The 20315-nt window shown below is 31.0% G+C and overlaps 2 protein-coding genes across 3 annotated transcripts; both read right to left on the reverse strand.

The window, feature by feature from the left end:
* Positions 1-4400: 4400 nt before the first annotated feature.
* LOC115990930 (S-protein homolog 5-like) lies at positions 4401-4838 on the reverse strand. Its single transcript, XM_031114697.1, has one exon. It carries the CDS (start codon positions 4836-4838, stop codon positions 4401-4403), a length of 438 nt encoding a protein of 145 aa, XP_030970557.1.
* A 5820-nt stretch (positions 4839-10658) lies between these two features.
* Positions 10659-19521, reverse strand: LOC115993018. 2 transcript variants are annotated; one of them, XM_031117287.1, is made up of 7 exons: positions 19404-19521; positions 18809-18901; positions 17805-17939; positions 17578-17667; positions 15674-15823; positions 12223-13823; positions 10659-11871 (listed from the first exon to the last, which is right to left on the reverse strand). In XM_031117287.1, exons 1-7 carry the CDS (start codon positions 19464-19466, stop codon positions 10980-10982), a joined length of 3024 nt encoding a protein of 1007 aa, XP_030973147.1. In that variant the 5' UTR covers positions 19467-19521; the 3' UTR covers positions 10659-10979. The 2 variants fall into 2 exon arrangements, with proteins under 2 accessions (XP_030973147.1, XP_030973146.1); XM_031117286.1 differs by having other exon boundaries at positions 12223-13826.
* Between the last annotated feature and the right edge of the window lie 794 nt (positions 19522-20315).

A 20315-nucleotide genomic window follows, 5' to 3' on the forward strand; every position in this document is an offset into this window, starting at 1 on the left:
CAATTATAGTTCCCCCTCGAAAAAAAAAATTATCAATTATAGTTCATTGCAATAAATGGCAACTTAAATCATATATAGTGATAGTTTTTGTGATATGAATTAGTTCTTTACTTTTGTTTTAACTTTTATTATTAATCTATAATTGTTTATATTTTAAAAAATCTTTAAGCTTCCTGTCCTATAAGCTCTAATTATACGTTAATACCTTAAAATTAGAACATCTATTTTTCTAATACAAGAAAAATAATTATTTATTACCTCTGAGCATACACTCATGCGCCTGTTTTGAGGCTCTTCTATTTATTTGTAAAGGTTAATAATTTTCATTCATTGTAATTTGGAATTGCTTCTCTCTCTCTCTCTCTCTCTCTCTCTCTCTCTCTCTCTCTCTCTCTCTCTCTCTCTCTCTCTCTATATATATATATATATATATATAATTTAGTTTAAATCCATTCTATATTTAAATCCTCGATTATAATTTTGCCACATCATATATTTTTTAAATGATAGAATAGATAATTCCATATATAAACACAATCACAATAAATATCTATTAATGATTACCAAAATTATATATTTAATATTACCATTAATATCACTTTTTGATTTACCAATATTCACTCACCACATCAGCAGTTTGTACTTTGTATCTCTAGCATTATTCTTTAAGAAAACAATCATAATAAATACTTTTTAATGACTATCATAATTATCAAATTTCATATTTAATATTTCATTTAAAAAACACAATCATAATAAATACATATTAATAACTATCATAATTATCAAATTTCATATTTCAGATTTTATATTTATTTTAAAACACAATTATAATAAATATCTATTAATAACTATCTTAAATATCAAATTTCATATTTATATACAAACAAAAGAGAGAAAATCACTTATTTTAGATAAAATCATATTGAACTCTCATGTACATTGCATAGGTTGCTACCTAATCTATAAGCTATATTATATAAAAGACAGAAGATATTTAAGTATTTGTTGATCGTATAATTTCTTGCCACGTCAGTTTTTTTTTTTTTTTTTAGTTATAATAAAATATGACAGATTTAAATGATGGACATTTCTATTGGAAATACATATAAGGATGTGTCGACTAAGTTACAAGACTTTTGACCGCATAAGTTTTTTAGGCATTACAATTTTATGTCATTGATTTAACATATATATATATACACACACACACACACATAGAGAGAGAGAGAGAGAGAGAGAGAGAGAGAGAGAGAGAGAGAGAGAGAGAGAGAGAGAGAGAGAGAGAGAGAGAGAGATGGGTTTAAGTTATACTTGGTATAATTTCACAAGAGTTATACCTTTTTTGGACCATTGATTTTTATCAGATCCAAGGGTGAAAAAAACACTCATAGTCATGTTATTTTTGTTCCCTAGAAACTATTAACTAAGTCATTAATTCTTCTTATCAAAAATAGAAAAATAAAAAATAGCATTAACTCTCTACTCTCCATCATCATCTTCATCTTTTCTCCCTCTCTCACATGGTCTCGTGTTCTATGTGCTTTCACCCTCAACAATGGAAATTAAGGGCAAGTTTAGGAAACAGGTGAAATTTTAATTATTGGATTATGTTTTGGAGTGTTTGATTGCTTCGTTCATTTGCTACCACCTATGAAGCTGTTCTTTCATGGGGCGATGCTTTCCGTGTTGCACCACCAGTGACATAGTGTTTGATTGCTTCATTCATTTATTATTATATTATATCCATTCTTCCCTTCCTCCCACTCTTATAGATATAAGCCTCTTGTCAATTTCAGATCTTATAAAATAATTAGTATGACAAATCTTTTGTTTTTAACCTTTATTTCTTATATAATTGTAGCTTGTATACGAAATTAGTGAAATTCCTTTGATTTTAATTAGAAATAAGTTCTTAAAGGTAGCATATATGCTCTAGCTCTATGGTTGAGATGGTGATTGATCTATTAAATAAAACAAATTCATTGAACCTGATACCTTTTTGGAGTGCTTCTACTGCTTTATATGCAGTTTATGTAAAGATATTTGGGGTTAGATCTTAGTTGGGTATACAATTTAACAATTGTATAATTAAAGGTTGCCTGAAAGTACATAAAACACAAAGACCGTGTGAGAGAGGGAGAGAGGATGATGCTAATGATGGAGAGTAGAGAGTTAATGTTGTTTTTTATTTTTCTATTTTTAATAAGAAGAGTTAATGATTTAATTACTAATTTCTAGAGAACAATAATGACATGACCATGAGTTTTTTTTTTTTTTTTCCACCCTTAGATCTAATACAAAACAATGGTTCAAAAAATGTGTAACTCTTATGAAGTTATATTAGGTGTAACTTGAACCTATCTCATATATATATATATATAACTGAGTTCAAATTCTTTTAAAACTCTATATTAAATGTTAGAATAGATAGTTCATATATAAAAAAAGTAGTAATAAATTAATGTCAATCAATAACTATCATAATTATCAATTTCATATTTAGACATAAATAAGTAAGAAAAAAGAGAAGGAACTGTAATTGATAAAGTATGAATAAAATTAAATTACATAATTCTGGAAAGAAAGATTAACATGTTGTATAGTGAGTTGACAAGAGAATAATAACTTATTAACATTACTAATTGATAGATTTGTTAATTTTTAAAAGAAATACTCTTTTAAAAAAAATCTATTAAAAGTAATATTAGTTCCTCAAAAAATATATTAAAATACTCTCTCATGGAGATAACATAATAATATAATCTTCACACAAAAAAGGAAGGAATGGAACGAGTTGATTTGTCTGGGGCAGGCTAGATAGGGACAAGACTCAATAGAGGTCCACTTTTTCCATTTGGGGGAGGTGCTGAGGGTAGTTGGCAAATAAAGAATAAAAAATAAAAAATTCAAAGACACTATCAATTCGTGGCTAAGAGGCCAAATAGGCCATCGTTTCATAGAACATACAAAAAGTCAGTTACCAAGTAAATATTCTCTCTTCTTATTATTCTCTAGTTGTAGCTGATTTTAGATCGAGGAACATAAGTAGTGAGTGAAGAATTTGGCTCGCAGTAAAAATTCATGGTGACACTTTCTAGATCTTGAGATTTTGGATTCAAGTTCATCCTTCCTCTCTCCTCTCTCAAAAAAAGGGAAAAAAAATCCTTCCTCATTGTTATAAGCAAAAAAGAACTTGACTTATAAGGGATATTGAAGCTCATATCATCATGTCATGTGCGAAGGGTTGTCAAATTAATGAGTTGAGTACTAAGAACTTTGTACCTTAACTTGGTATTTTCTGATGTTTCTAAGATAACTAAGGTAATTCAAATCCCTATTCTTTGATCTTTGTTGTAACTATCGAATTTAAATTATATACATATATATATATAAATTGGACAACACATTTGTGATTCATTCTATAATAACAAACTGATGTTTGTAAATATTGAGTTTTCAAATTGCCTGGTTAGAGTATTCCCCTTTCGATCTTCTAAATTGAAATTTTCACTACATTATTGTAGATAAATACAACATTGATAGTAATGAATATTGTAAAATACAATATCTTTTAAATTAGATTATTCTTATAAATATAAGTATTTAATGAGATAGTGTCACTCACAATATATGAGATTCATACATGTTATAAGAGGAGGTCTCATGAGATCATCTAATAAGATAATTTTCTTTACACAACTCTATTTAAAATATATATATATTTTTTTTTTTATGTAATTCTATTTTTTCGAAGGAAAAAAATATTTTGTTTACTATTTATTTATTAAAATTTTAATATAATTACTGAATTTTTTTAGGGAAACAAAATTATTGCAATTGTCAAATCACGTAGATCATATTCAAGTGCTTAGCCCACAATTTTTTTTTTTTTTTGATAAAGCTAGATATGATTGACCCACAATAAATACGTAACATCAATCTTTCAAATAATTGGACATTATGAATTTAGGATTATCTTATCAAGTTTTCTAATCATATGCATGCTTAAGAAACACTATCTTATCATAAACAGGGGAAAAAGAACTCTACCTTTACATAATCTTTTTGATTTCTCAGATTCTCAGGCTCTTAGTTGAATATTAATTCTATTGACTTTGTGCCTCATTCAGCCGAAAAAAAATTGATTCTGTGCCTATGAAATATAGTGCTTCTCACACTCACTCACAATCCAATACAGGGATTGTAGAAAAGCTTTCCAACAAGTCCTTTATTCTATATTATAATTATAATATCATATCTAAAAACAAGTACAGGTAGCAAAGAAGTACGAATGCCATTTCTTCTCTATTTCAATATTAAGTCCTCAGTTAGCCGCTACAGTCTCTGAAACCATAACTTCTTGCTACATTCTCATGAACAAAGTACCATTGCAAAACCTAGTACCATGGAAAGTCCTTTTGCCAATTCACTTCATCGTTGCTGAAATAAAACCCATCCTCTTTGACCAACCAAGAGCACTTCCTAGCAGTCCCACATCGATAAGCATCTCTGGAAGCCTTAAACGCATCAAAACTCTTCCTCATTTGGTCCCATTTCATGGTGCACCAAAAATGAGTGGTGCCCCATATGTTGGTCTTGAGTCTCCAGCTGAAATCGTCATGCTCTTGAAGTGCACGTCCTCCCAATTCACTGTCTTTTGAAGCACACCAAATGACCAGAGGCAATGAGGAGTTGTTTGTGAACCCATTGACCACGCGAACTTCATATTCAGAACCACCATTTAAGGGCTCTGCAGGTCGTAACATTGACATAAAAATAACTAACAATACAATGGCTACAGAGAGAGTAAGCAAAAGTCTGATAGAAATCTTCATACTCTCTGATAGTGCAATTTTGAGCCTGTAAAGTGTAGTTTTATACTCACAGTATAGAGCAAGTTGCGACTAGATATTGGATATAAAGTGAAGTCACGCAGTGCTATACTATACATAGAAAATCTGAACAGATTCTCAAAAAAGGAAAAAACAAATGAATATCTGAACAGAATCGCTTTCATTAATGTTGTGGCCCCATGTTCCGCGTACCAAAGGCTCCAAGAATTTATTTTAAGGTGTTCATTAAAAAATTTGAATTAAACAAAATTTAATAAAAATAAAACTTGAATATGCTGACATCACCAAAAAAAAAATACAAATACATTAAATTTTAAAATTTTCTTTTATGAGTCTTTCATATTTTGAAATTATTATACAATAACTTTATTATCAATACTATTAGTTACATCTTTTTCAACGTACAAAACAAAGCAATCATTAAACTACTGATCTCCAATTAAATTACCAACATCTTGTCTAAATAAGTAGTAATATAAATAAAATGTATTATCATTTTTTATGGCTCGTTTCAACCAATTTTTGTATTCTTTAAACTAATTTGGATTAAATTGATGCAATGCTCTACTAATTTCTTTTTTAGGTAAATCATGGTTAAGAGGCTGACAAGAACCTTTTTGTAAATATGCTATTCTTATTTCATCCTAATCATTTGGATTAAAAGATGAGAAATTATTTCATAGCTTAGTATCTAAAAGAATATTATTCAAGTCAATACGAATGTGCTTAGAAGATGAATTTTGCAATACAAGTGATTTCCTTATAAGAAATTTGTCCATAGTCTAGCAAAAAAATAAAGGGTAAACTATAAATTCATTCAATATTTTCAACTTAGGCATTCAATCGTTACATTAATCATGTTCAATAAAGTAGTTAGACATGACTTTAGTGCTTATGCGAATGTACAAAATGCATCACATAAATCCATCAAAGTCTGCAAAAGATTAAGGCAAGCACTAACAGACTAGTTATTTGAAAATGTGTGTTTATTAGAAGAAAAAAAAATAGCGAGTTTAAAATATGCTTTTTGAAAACACAATTTTAAAATAATCACATTTAAACATTTGATTTGGTTTTTGGGCTAATTTGTATTTGTTTGGGCAATTTTTGAGAAGTGTTATGTCCACAAAAAAATAATTTCAATGGTAGTTATTTGAAAATGTGTGTTTATTAGAAGGAAAAAAAATAGCGATTTTAAAATATGCTTTTTGAAAACACAATTTTAAAATAATCACATTTAAACATTTGATTTGGTTTTTGGGCTAATTTGTATTTGTTTGGGAAATTTTTTAGAAGTGTTATGTCCACAAAAAAATAATTTCAGTGATAGATTCAAATTAGAAACGGTGACAACTTACCATTTAGGATTTATTATTAAAGTGTTTCATAATAAATCCTAAATGGTAAGTTGTCACTAGTTCTAATTTGAACCTATAACTGAAATTATTTTTTTGTCTATTAATAATAGCCAGTAACAACTTACCACTTAGGATTAATTAGTGAAAATGTTGTGAACAAAACATTTCTCAATTTTTTGGTTCAACCTTCAATGAACCAAAATTTTAGAAAAGTCAAATTTTATTTTTAATGGGCTCAAATTTTTATTTAGGGTGATTAATTTTATTTTTTATGGTGGTCAAGATTTTTTTATAAGGTGGTCAACAACCCATATTAATTTAAAATTAAATTTTTCTAAGGTATATAAAAAAATTTCAAGTTAGGGTGGCCATAGTAGAGCCTCCCGTTGATACTATCTCATTCTAAACATTATTGGTGTTTTATTTACCACCATATATACTACCCACCCCCAAATTTATTGAAATATTTTCTTTAGATGATACCTATGACTAAAAATTCTATTTAATTTAAAAGGCTATTATGAATAAACTCTGTTATTAAAATTTCCAAATACAAATTTTCTAGTTCATTTTTAAAAATATTTTATAGTAATATTTTATTATAATTTTTTTTCCTTTTTATTAATTATAAAAAATCAGAGTATAGATATCGATTGCCATCATTACATATCCAATTCTTCAAAAGGAAACAAAAATTTCAAGTGAACTACAAGAGAAGTTGACTACAAGCTATGTATGCACAAAATTTTCATGCACGTATGTATCTCCTCAAGAGAAGTCGACTGTTTATTTTCAATACATGAAACCTAAAACATGCCTCAAAATCAGTGAAAAAAGAACTATTCCGAGCTTACCATTCAATTGTACTTTGTCAGAGCAATGTTATGAATGTGAGTCAAGAACTTGGTATTAAGTTCAATGGCATTGTGATTAACCTTTAATCCACTCCGCAGCAACTCCACTCTCTCACCAATGCCATCTAAAAACTTCCTTTTCTTGTTGAGTTTCTCCTCATCAATCTCCAAGCTTTTACTTTCACATCCCATAGCCTTCACATCAATTTCTGGCAACTTTCGTACCACTTCTTACAGCATTAAATCGTCCCTAACGAGCAATAACCCAAGCTAGCAGCAGAGAAGCTCAACAAATCCAAAAGCAGCTGCAATGTCAATGTTTCGTAGCAAGAAGGTAGTTGGCACATAACATCAACTGAGAGTTTATCAAACCAATGAGTAATGACAGGACTTGGTAAAGTTTAAAAAATCAAATGAAACATGGTCTCCATCTAGAGATACGATACACAGAAAAATCTAAAAAAGAAGAAAGATGCCAATCATCCAATCAAACAATGACACTGGGGATAGTGATTTTAGCCCGGTCCAAGAAAAGTCGACCCCATTAGGCATTAAAGGTCTGATCATTCCACTCCTTCAAAATAGTCGACGTAACAACGCAAGATAGCATTTCAAATATAAATGATTCTGTATATTATATTAAATTTTACAAAACAATTACAGGAAAATTTCGAATAATAAAATTGATTTTTGAGCTGGAAGACACACACAATATATATATATATATATATATATATATACAGTTAAATGAAATATCAAAAGAAGTAAAATGATTAATATAGAATAAAATTTAGGTACTGTACCTTAATATATTCTATATATATATATATATATATATATATATATACCTTTGAATTTTTGGCTTCTTATTTATATTTTCTATTATTATAAATTATAATTGAAAACTACCATTCCGATTCTGAACATCCTTTCAATATAACAAATTAAAGAAAATTTGACAAAAATCCTATCTTGAGCATCCAACACCATACTCTAGGTTTGTTCAATATGTAGGAGAAAGTTATCATATTGTGATCAAGTAAGCAATAAAATGATTTGTAAAACCCCTAATAAATTCAAATATTGATAGAATAAATTCCATATTGTCTAATGTTTGTATTTTTTTACTTAAAAAAATGTTTATGAGTAAAAATTTATTAACTTGTATATCGTTATGTTTATGTTTATGTTATTTTATTTAAATGTTATCCATTAAAAAAAAAAAAATTATGAGAGTTTCAACCTATGGAATCTGCTCTTGATAATAGCTATTTATCATTAGACTAAGACACTAATTGGTTTTTGATGTAAATGAGGATAGAACCTTAGATCTTAGAAACATAATTCTAAACGTTATATATTTAACATTTTTATAGTTTTTTTTTTTTTTTTTTTTATTGTGTATGGAAAGAACACTAGATACAATTAATATAACTTAGGCAAAGATTAATTTAGCCAATTACTTATAGGACTCTTTTTAGTATCTGCATTTATAACACAAAAATGAAAGTAATTAGGTTCAATCGTGACATTCCAAAATTCTAATCATCTAATATAAATTTAAGAAGTTATTAATAATTATATAATTTAAAAAATGTTGGCGTATGTATCATAAATCCTCTCTCTTAAAGAAATAAACAAAACATTTACGAAAGAATTTATGATACAAAGTACTTTGTCTCACAAATTTAATTTGTAATTTTGGAATTAAATACAAACAATCTTCTTTTTCTTAAAGATTGGTAACAACAGACATTTTATATACTCATCACTATATATCTTCATAGATCATGATAACAGCATCTAAGCGTTATACTGATTACAGTATTAGGAATAATTATCGGATAACGTCACGCAATTTCGATCTATGTGGACTTTCTATTTTCAGGATAAATAAGATATATGAATAGATACCCTTAATCACAATTTTTTTTTTTTTTTTATTATGTTCTAACTCAATTTGATACTTTAATTAATAAATGTTAATAAATTTTTTTCTTTTGAAAAAAAATAGTGGAATTGAATTATCAATTCATTCCATTGAAGTGCTTAAAATTATATTAATAATTTTATTGTTGTATTTGCATTTAAACATATGTTTGTCCAATTATTCAATGAAATTCAAGTGTTTAATTCAATTTTGATTTTTTTTTTTTTTGGTTGTAAATAGAATAAGTGACAACTCCATTGTACACTCTCAATTTAGGGGGAAAATAAGTTTTGTGTGGGCTTTCTACTATTGAGGGGGATTACCACAATCTCATCGAGGTTGCAGTCTTTCACATCATTACATGAATATGCAAAGTTGATGCCCGAAGAATGAGGTTGCATATGAAGGACAAACAATAATATACAAAATTGAAGATTAACAGGTAAATATAAAAAACAAATAGATGCCATCTTTATCTTAAAAAATTGTCATTTGTATAAAAAAATCTATGTTTAACAACATGTTAATGTATAAAAATATGTTTAAGTAAAATATTCTATTGTAATTCTTAAAGCATCTAGCATTCTGCTCCTACCATAAGCACCAAAACAATTACCAATGCATCACAAACTTCCAGAAATCTATATTTCAGTGTCTACCAAATTTGCCCTCCCAAGAAGCTAATAGTTCAATAACTTTACACAACATAACCCAATGGATATTAAACAAACAGAATATCATACAATACATCTCATATGCTATAAGACAATGAAGAAGAAGGTGATCTACTGACTCCAACACCTTTTGCACATATAGCACCAATCTAGCACTACAATATGCCTTTTCTAAACGTTATCTGTAGTTAAAATATTACTTAAAGTAGCAATCCAAAAAAAGAACACTACTCTAGGAGGAATCTTCGATTCCCACACCATTTTCTAAAGGAAAAGAATGGGCAGAAGAAGGATATAATATAAAAAGTGATAAAAACCTCGAACCTCAAAATCTCTTTTCATTGCTAGCTTCCAACAAACTTTGCCAGCACCAACACCCCACACATCCAAGGAATAAAGCATATCCAAAAACAAAGCCAACGCTTCTAACTCCCAATCTTGCACTGAACAACAGAATAGAATGTAACAATGAAGCCTCCAATTAGAGAAACACATAACTTCTGACACAGAAGACTCCCTTACCCACCTAGTACTATACAATGCTGGAAACAGTTCTTTAAGAGAACAATCCCTACACGGCTACACCATACATCCTCCCAAACCTTCACACTAGTACCATCACCCGCATCATACTGAAAATTTTTTGAAAAATCCAACTAACTACTTTTAATTGATTTCCACATACCAACACCATAGGTCTTTGACACCAATTTTGTACACCAACCACCCAATTCGTCCCCACATTTTGCCTCAATGACACTCATCCAAAGACTATTATGATTATACTCTATTATTAAAATTCCAAATACAAATTTTATAGTTTATTTTAAATAATATTTTTCATAATTTATTATAATTTCTTTTCCTTTTGTTTTTTTTTTAAATCAGAGTATATATATTGACTGTCATCATCAGAAGTTCACTTCTTCAAAAGGAAACAAAAAATTCAAGTGAAAATGAATTAAGATTTTTATCACTATGTGGTACAAGGTAAATTAATCACAATGGAAGAAATCCTAGAATAAGCAAGATACAGTTCAGAAATTTCTAGTGATCGGCTGATGTTACAACTACAAGCTATGTATGTACATAATACTGTAATAGTATCTTCTCGAGAGAAGTCAATTGTTTATTTCGATACATGAAACCTCAAGCATGCCTCAAAACCAGTGAAAAAAGAACTACTCCCAGCTTACCATTCAATTGTACTTGTCTCTATTCCTCCACTTACTACACAAATTTGAATTCGGTACCTTGGTTATTCGGCCACCATCAATTTTCCAGAAGACGACTGTAATCGCAGGAAGTTAACCACTACCAGCCAAGCCCACTAACTGAGCGACTGCATCTTTAAGGCGAGAAATGTGAGTCAAGAACTTGGCATTAAGTGCAATGGCACTGTGATTTTGCTGCCACTCGAAAAGACCATCATCAATAACCTTTAATCCGCTCTGCAGCAATTCCACTCCCTCACTAATGCCATCTGGAAGCTTCCTTTTCTTGTTGAGTTGCTTCTCCTCATCAATCACCATGCTTTCACATCCCATAGCCTTTGCATCAATTTCTGAAAACTTTCGAACCACTTCTTTCAGCATTAGACCATCCCTTACGAGCAACCCAAGCTGCTCAGAGCTTGGTGTAATTGTAAGAAGAGCCGTTTCCTTCTCAAGAAATGCCTTCAATTCAGACATAAATCTCTCTTCATTTGCCTCATCTCCTGATAGATCATATGAAAGAGCTGCAGTCTGGGGCACAAATCTCCATAGTTGATTGCAAGAAGTGCGGGCAGCAAAATATCCAAATGCTGTTATTGCCAAATGAATTAATGCCCAATGCTGCTCTCTTAGTAGCATGTGATACAATTCCCAGATGGCGGAACACTTCGCACTTTCATCACTTTCAGTAATTTCCATGTGACCGAGTCCTGCCATGAAAAGAGCTAGATTTGGTTTGCACTGATACAATTGAGTATCTAAGGCTGTTGACCCTGAGATAAATAAGCTTTTAAGCCCCAAGATGACTTCTTCCATCTCAACAGCTGCATATAGATGCTTCATATTTGAGATGATTCCTAATGTTTCACTTAAGAGTTTACAGTAATGGTCCTTTGTTAGTTGATCCAAGGTATTTCTGTAGTTATGAATAATAGAACCTAGAAATTTCAGCATCTTTGCGTCAATATTAGGCATACTGACCTGGCTACAGGACATGAAAAAAGAATCATTAATTAATGAAAGAAATCTGAAATTAAGTTAAAAGAATCCATCCCAAGCAAAAAAGTAATGGAACTCAAAGCAATGCATGCAGGAGAAAATAATGACTTAGTGACCCAGAATTTATACACATCATCTCAAAGCTTCTGGAAAATCTATTCAAATACTAATACTATTCATGAATTATAAAAAGTTTGAACACCGAAACTGGTAGTCCTAAAATTTGGGGCCTTTAAAAAAGTCTTGCTAATAAAGTCAAAATTCCCAAATGGTACTTGGTTATTATCACTGGACTAAAACAGCTCATGCTCAAGCTTCTAGGAATTTGATTACTTACAGAGACTGCAAGGAGGCAGAAAGAGCAAAGACTGGAACCCCATATACACCAGAATTACAAGCTCTCATTGATTTGTCATCAAAACCCTCTAAGAAGCCAAAGTAATCAGTAAAGATTCTCTGAGTAGCAATACTTCTCATCCTATCTGAAAGCAAATTCAGTGGAAAGCCTTCCATGAACAGGGCTACACACATAACTGATGATAATTGAGATCTGTCATCACCAGTAATGGACTTGTAAACATGGTCAACAACAGATTGTGGACCATAAGTAAGAATCCTGCTAATTGATCCTGCCATTTTTCTCATTGCAGAACCCCTAACAAAAACTGATTCTGGAGATGCCACCAATTTCATTAAAGAGCAAAGTTGATCAATAACACCTGTCACCAAACTTATCTCACCATAACGCACCATAAAACACCAAAGTTCCATCACAATCTCCCGGCAAAGAAAGTGAGGATGAAAGAAATTCACAAGCAGGAAAGACTCAAGTTCCCCCCAAGCAGCACTTGAAGAGACCACAATCATGAAGGTTTCCAGTGCATGCAAAAGAGAAGAAAACATAGGTAGCCAATCTATTTCAGCTTGTTTTCCAGAACCATATAATTCAGGAATTTGCATGACAAGGATGGAGGAATATACCTCTTCATCAACTAATATGTCTAAGAACCATCCAAGCTTACTGGTCATTCCAAGTTTTAGATCTTCATCAAGATCAAGAGAATATTTCAGGAAATTAAGAAACAATGCAACTCGACTGAGCAACAGCGTTCTCTCCCCAGTCATGTCTTCACAACTGACCAAAAAGATTTGATCCATTGAAGTTATTCTAGAATCACTACTTGAATCCCCATTGCTAGAGTTTGAGTGGCTTTCGCCAATGAACAACCAGTCCAGAATTCTTAATTTTAGCTCTGGTTTCACTTCAACTGAATTTAGCAAAGACTTGAGCAAATCCATGGACGTTTGCTCCAAAAGCTCTGTTATCACTTCACTGGCAGTTTTCATATGTTCTTCATTGCTCATTGAAATTTTTAATGTTAAAATTATCATAATGCAGTGTGTTATCTCCCGGTATACCAGATATGCTTGACTTGGATATAGAGAGGATATTTTAACTGCATTAATCAGGTAGAACTTTACTGGAACAAATATTCTTCTAGCTTCAGTTACAGAAATGGTTTCCTTAAGGGAAGAGTTCCAAGCTTTAGCTGCACACCTCAGGGACTCATTAACTAGTGAAAGAAGAGTAAGAATGATATCTGCCACGCTCACCTTCACTGCTAAAGTCTCCTTACCAAGCTGAAGCAAGCTTACCACACCTTTCCACGAAACATTAAGAATGGTAACTAAACTTCCACCATCATTAGCTGCAAGGATGCCCAATTCACACAATTTTTCTATTGCACATTTTGTTATGTTACTCACATGAGTCACATTACTAGTTGCTTCAAATTCCATGCAATTTTTATCTTTCTCTGGATTTCCATCACAGAACTCCCGATTAACAGCCTGAGAATACACTCTGCATAGCCTTATCACAGCATCAATGACCAACTGTGTAACTTTTACCACTTCTGAGCCAAATGAACCAATTCTCTGCTTCAAAATGATAAAAGACTTCCTTTAGTGAGAGATGCAAAGTAGGTTTTTTTTTATTTAATTTGGATATAAATAAACCATAATAACGAACTAGATTTTTAAGTAATTATTTAAATTCAGCCAAGAAAATTCCTTTACATCCATTAAGGGAAGAAATGGGAGGGTCCCTGAAAGAAAAGGCAAAAGCAAAAATACACCCATTTCTGGCTCTAAGATGTCTAAAGTAAACTATTAAATTGATGGTCAGCCAACTCAGAAAGTCCCTGAAAATATTTTACCTGGAAATCCTATTTCAGTTATTACTTCCAAGAAATCCTATTTCAATACATCTATTTTACAAGATACTTCCATGAGACTATGAATAGCAACTATCTTGTAAATTGTGATAATCTTCCAATGAACAGAGATTCATCATTGCATATACCTTATAACTATGGTCGTTATGCACCACAAGGTGGAATGAAGAAGGAAATAACATACAGATGCTTTTAGTTTGAATGAACTCATTTGACACTCATAATTCTTAGAACTTTTTCCTCCCTTCTCACTCTCTCTCAACAAAGGTTTATCCTAATATTTTTGAAGTACCATATGTTTGCTTGGAAACTCAACCAAATTTTTTGCACCATTCCCTTCTTTTCTTTAGCACCTACAGCATTACATTTCTTATAGGTGCAAACATATATTTCCCCACTCGACTAGATTCTTCAGAAAATATTCTTCTGGTTTTGTCCTCAACTGATCCTAGATCTTAATGCTAACTATAACTCTACAAATGCAATAGATTTTATTCTATCCTTTCTATTCTATCCAATTATCAGTCTCAACATTCTCATTTGTCCATTTCATCCATACTGTTCTTGCTCTCTCTCTCTCTCTCTCTCTCTCTCTCTCTCTCACACACACACACACACACACAAAAACTCTAGGCAACATCTTCGTCATATGCTTATTACTTATGAATGATTGATACATCATGGGCTTTGCAAGCCTAACATTCTCTCTTTGGATGGAAATTATATAATATGGCTATGAAATTGGTCGTGATTATGGTATATGCTAAAAAAGAATAAAAAAATAATACACTATTTAAGGGATAAAACCATATCTAGTTCTTAAAGTTTACATTAGTATCCAATTTGATCCCTAGATTTTAGAAAGTAGCAATTAACTCAATTAATTTAAGCTATTTCAATTTCATCCTTACTCTAACCTGATTGCTGATGTATAAGTTAAGTGGCTCAATTACAATTAAAAAATGCATGGGTGGCATAAAATGCCATGTAAACAGCCTAGCTGAAATAGAATCACCCAACCATTATTGAACCCATGACCACCCAAGACCCCTAACGATCAAGAACCACCCCTAAGCCTGAACCCGGCCATCACTATCAACAGTAATTCTTATCACCACCACATTACTGCAGCACTCAAATAGAGTTGAGTCCATGCGATCAGTTTGAGGTATATCGGTTTGAAGAGGAAACAAAGTCGGTGAGTTAGAAGAGAAATTGGTGTTGAGAGGGAGATGAGATCTAGTGAAGGGGAGTTGAGAGAGGTGAGAGACATGTTGCTAGTGATATGTGTGTGGAAGTGTGGAAAAACAGCTACGCGGCTACTTTATCTCAGCTATGCTGCTTATGCAGCTATTTATACCAGCTATGTTGTTAATAAAGAACAGGATCCCAGATTACTCTAATACTTTGGCAGCATCCACTTATAGTCACTTCTTTGCAAATGATAAGATAAATATCATGTATTAATAAAATTATTTAGAGACATTAGCAGCTCCCTAAAATAAATTACTAAAAAATTACCATCAAGGACATAGTGCACTAATTCAGTACCTTAACCTCTGATACTGAATCTTTTGTTACGTCTAACTGTTCCAAAATATATTTCTCCACTATATCCATCAAGGGTTTGTCATCTGAAACAGGGTATCTTGCCAAAGCCGAAAAGCTAGCAGCAGAGAAGCTCAATAAATCCAAAAGCAGCTGCAAAAGATGAGTTTAAGCTGTCAATGTTTCATAGCAGTAAGGTGTTTTTTTTTTTTTTTTTTGATAGGTAACGAAAAAATTTTATTACGAAAAAAATAGCCAACCCGAGTACATTGGGGATGTACTGTGGGGGCAAAAAGCAAGAACCAAAATTACAGTTTCATAGCAATAAGGTAGTTGGGACATAACATTAACAAAGAGTTGATCAAACCAATGAGTCATGACAGGATTCGGCAAAGTTTCAAAAATCAAATGAAACATGTCATCTAGAGATATGATACACTGAGAAAAATCTAAATAAGAAGAAAGGAATGCTGCCAATCATCCAATCAAGCAATGACATTGGGAATAGGGATTTTAGCCCATTCCAAAAAAAATTCAACCCCATAAAAGTTCTGATAATTCCACTCCTTTAAAATAGTCGACATACCAAAGCAAGATAGCATTTCAAATATAAATGATTCTTTCTATAATATTAAATTTTAAAAACAATTAGAGGCAAATGTTGAATAATAAAATTGGTTTTTTGCAAGAACTGGAAGAACAAAAACAAATATATACAGTTAATAATGATATGCTAAAAGAAGAAAAAGATTAATAAATGTGAGTGTGTGTGTGTGTGTGTGTGTGTGTGTGTGTGTGGAGAAACTATGATAGAACAGATCAATCAATCTTGATGGGACCTCAACCTTTTTACCTGGGTTAAATTCTGTATCTGTTTAGGATATTCAATGTGTTAAAGATTCTTACAAGAGATTAAAAAAATAAGAAAAGTATGAATTGAAAACCTTCATTCTATAAAAATTAGATTTTTTATCTACGTCCGTACATGAAATTTTTTTTATAGGTATCTATGTCCATAAATGCATTGTTTTCACTATTCAAGTTATATTAGAAAATAAATCATTTGACTCCTTAAAATGTATCTATTTTTTACTATTTATAAATATATTTAAATCTTTTTGAATTGCAAGTATTCTTAAGAATCTATATGGATGATATCCGTCAATGTTAATTCTCATCATAATTTATCCCATACCCAGAGTCTAATTTCAAAACATCAACATACATGATTGAGCAACATGCTCTCTTTTTTCTTTCTTTTTTCCTTTCTTTTCTTTTAAAAAAATAATATTATCATTACCCATGAATTATATTCTTTGATCGATTAATATCAGGAATTTGTACAAAAGAATACCAACGAGTAACACAATTCAGAAAATCATATAATTGCATGTGCAGACCTTGACTGTTGTAAAGAATTATAATTCAGATTTGACTATGCAGTATACAGTACACACCTTATTGTACCATATGATTACAACATGAGCAGAAATTTCAACATTAACAAAAGAATATCTCAAAAAAAATTTAACCGATCAAGTAAATTTTGTTTTCACACAATTTGACTTCATAGCTTAGTAAAATATGCAATCAAAAGACAAGCAAATGGTACAGGAGCCAACTTTCTCAACAACTAACACAAAGACAATGGCAGCAAATATCCCAATCAAATGGGGAGAAAAGTCTTTGAGTACTACTTGGTTGAACGGATGATGATAAATAATAAAAATGGCACTTCTACTTGCATATTTTCAGAGAGAAGTTTTGCCCTCAATCACTGTTGAAGACAAATCCTCACTATAGAAAATCAATCAGGTTGACAGCCAAGCCAGAGACAGGATAAACAATCAAATGATTTTCCTGAAAGAAAATATGTAAGATCTTAGTCCATTTCAAGTATTATTTACCTGAAAGAAAATGTTGTAATGCTCCTCTTCTTGAGATTCCTCAGTTGACATTAGGGTCATCTTCAAATGCTTTTTACACCATATGCTTGCCTAATTTATAATTCTCAAGTTATTAAAAACCATATCATCCCAATAAGGTTAGGAAACTGATATACATGCATTTGTAAATGCACAGATATAATAAAAAATAGAAAAAGAAAAAAAAAAGTACAGATGAACATTATTACCTTGGACCCCAGGGAAAGAAATTGTAATAAACAGCCAGATATATCTGTCTCTATATATTTTACAGCAACCTGTAAAATAGCTTTGTTTAACGTGCACTGAGACACGTCCAAACAAGTGAAATCTTCCCAGAATGCCAAGCTTGCCGTCAAGGTGAAAACAATGCACATCATAGAGAGGACTCATGTAATGACTGCTTGCTAAATAAAAGTGATTGTGGGCTGTTTGTCATAAAACTCAAATATGCGGATGCAAAATTAGAAATTTTAGCAAACAACTATTCCTCTCTTCTTCTTTAAGCAAAAAGAGTTCAAACTAAAGCTCACATAAAGTACGTTCGCATTTCACGTTATAAACATAATGACTTATAGGAGCAGCACAGAAAAGGCCTGTAAAATTCATTGATCTAGTATGCAAGTAACTTCAATCATTCCCAACCACAGAGATAGTTAAACAAGAAGATTTGCATAGTTTCTGCTGACAACATGAATTTGTAAATACTCATAATAAGTAATTCCTGGAACTAATTACAATATTGTCACTATCACCATACTACATGTAGGGGAAGTGGGCTTTTGGGGGTAAGGCCCCTTCAGAATGATTATAAAATTTATACTTTGAAACTATTTCACAAGTCGTTTTTTGCCAACATAATCAAACATTCAAACAATCTGAACAAACTGTACTCTCCCTCTCTACCAAATTAGATTTCAAGTTATACGCAATGTGCCCAAGAAGTTCTAACAAAATAGAAATGAGTAACTCATAATTAATTCACAATAGGTAAAAACAAAAACTGGAAAATATAAAAAGAGGAAGTCCCACTTCAACATGGCATTGCTAAAAACTCAATAATTAACCATTGACCAATTATAGATTATATATAGCTTGTTTTCTTCGTATGGATGAATTGACAAGATGCACAAATTTTTCCTACTTTACGTGTAATAAAACGAATGGAATTAACTAAGAAGAAAATAATATTGACGGCCATTGGATTGGATACTGTGAGACATTCCACAACGGAAACCAAATTGGATTGATCTAATATTTCCAAGTTCCCAAGCTTCTTAACTAGTTGAACACGACTCTCCACAACCTGTAACAAACAATATCCAAGTGAAAGATTTTATCAAATATTGCAAAATGCATAGCACCAAGTTTGCTTCAAACTAATCCGATTACAAAACTCATACTAATTATATATCAAAAGCAAAATATTGACAGCAAAATTTTTTAAAATAAATGAAAAGTTTGAATCAAATTTCCACTTCATTCCTCAACTAAATTCTTAACATTTTCCAAACTGTTTTCTTACATTTTCTCAACAACCAAACAGAGTTTTTTTTTTCTTTTTTTGGCCAAATCATGAATCAACCAAAACAAAGGCATAAAATCCTAATTTTATGAATTAGCGGCTAAAATAACAGTTTATGCTATTTCAAAACATTTACAAAAGCAAGGAAATGAAATAATTTTCAAACCCTAACACTATTTGCAAACATTTTACAGATTGTAAAGATAAAAAAAGATAATGAGAAGCAAAATTTTGAAAAATGGAGGGTTGGAATTGAACTTGGAAGCTTTGAAAAAAAGCTTACATCCGAAGATTTGATGGCTTCTAGTACACTCTGTAGCTCTTCGTTCGAGCTCTTCTTCTCCATCTCTCTCTCTCTCTCTCTCTTCGATTTTCTTTTCTTTTGGCACGCTTTCCCGCCTTAAAACAAAGCTGAAATAGAAGTGACTATTGGGTCTATATATCATAGCCAAGGACTAATATAAAATGAATCAAATATAAATGGTCAAAATGATAAATTTTAAAGTGCAAAGGACCGAAATGAAAACAACTCTATACTTTTTAGTCTTTATCTTATTTCAAATAGGAGTCAGTTTCAAACTTATCAATAAACTGTTCTCAAAAAAAAAAAAAAAAAAAAATTATCAATAAACTAAATCATGTTTAAATTTGATTCATCTATACTACTATTTAAGGGGCTTCCCCTGTTTGGATTCCTTAATTTTTATGCCCAAAATACCCTCAAATTCATCTGTTTCTAAGGCTTAAATTATAAGGTTAGACATGTAAAATTAGTAATTTAAAAACTCCTAATTTTTAGCAAAAAAAAAAAACAGTTTTTTCTCCCACTTCTCCATTTCTCTCTCACGTTAGTTTTCCACCTTTTTTTTTTTGGATAACTTTCCACTTTTTATTTTGATTGAACGTTTTCAACTTTTTAAATTAACAAAATCATTTCCCCCCTCTTTTTAACCGATTAGATTTACCATGTTTCACTCCTAAAAAATTGCTTTTAATTTGCCAACCACTTTTTCCACTTATACAATTACTAAACTCAATTTTTTTTTTCCCCTTTTACAACAAATTGTAAACCAAATTCATTGTAAAATGCATTTTTCATCAGTTCCTTTTCAATTTCTTTGCAATTCACACTTTCTTCATTTTTTATATAAACAAATGCACTTTCTTCTCATCTTTTATTTATCCAGTATCTATA

This window comes from Quercus lobata, chromosome 5 (genome assembly GCF_001633185.2).
Source record: "Quercus lobata isolate SW786 chromosome 5, ValleyOak3.0 Primary Assembly, whole genome shotgun sequence".
Classification (NCBI taxonomy): domain Eukaryota; kingdom Viridiplantae; phylum Streptophyta; class Magnoliopsida; order Fagales; family Fagaceae; genus Quercus; species Quercus lobata.

Bases quoted from the DNA above. Each gene is read 5' to 3' on its own strand.
- LOC115990930 (XM_031114697.1), bottom strand. From the start codon at position 4,838: ATGAAGATTTCTATCAGACTTTTGCTTACTCTCTCTGTAGCCATTGTA.
- LOC115993018 (XM_031117286.1), bottom strand. From the start codon at position 19,466: ATGGAGAAGAAGAGCTCGAACGAAGAGCTACAGAGTGTACTAGAAGCC. The intron at 17,668-17,804 runs GTAATAATGTTC...ATTATAAATTAG, and splicing joins TTCTTTCCCTGGGGTCCAAG to GCAAGCATATGGTGTAAAAA. The intron at 11,872-12,222 runs GTAAGTAATCAA...CATGTCCTGTAG, and splicing joins TCTGCCTCCTTGCAGTCTCT to CCAGGTCAGTATGCCTAATA.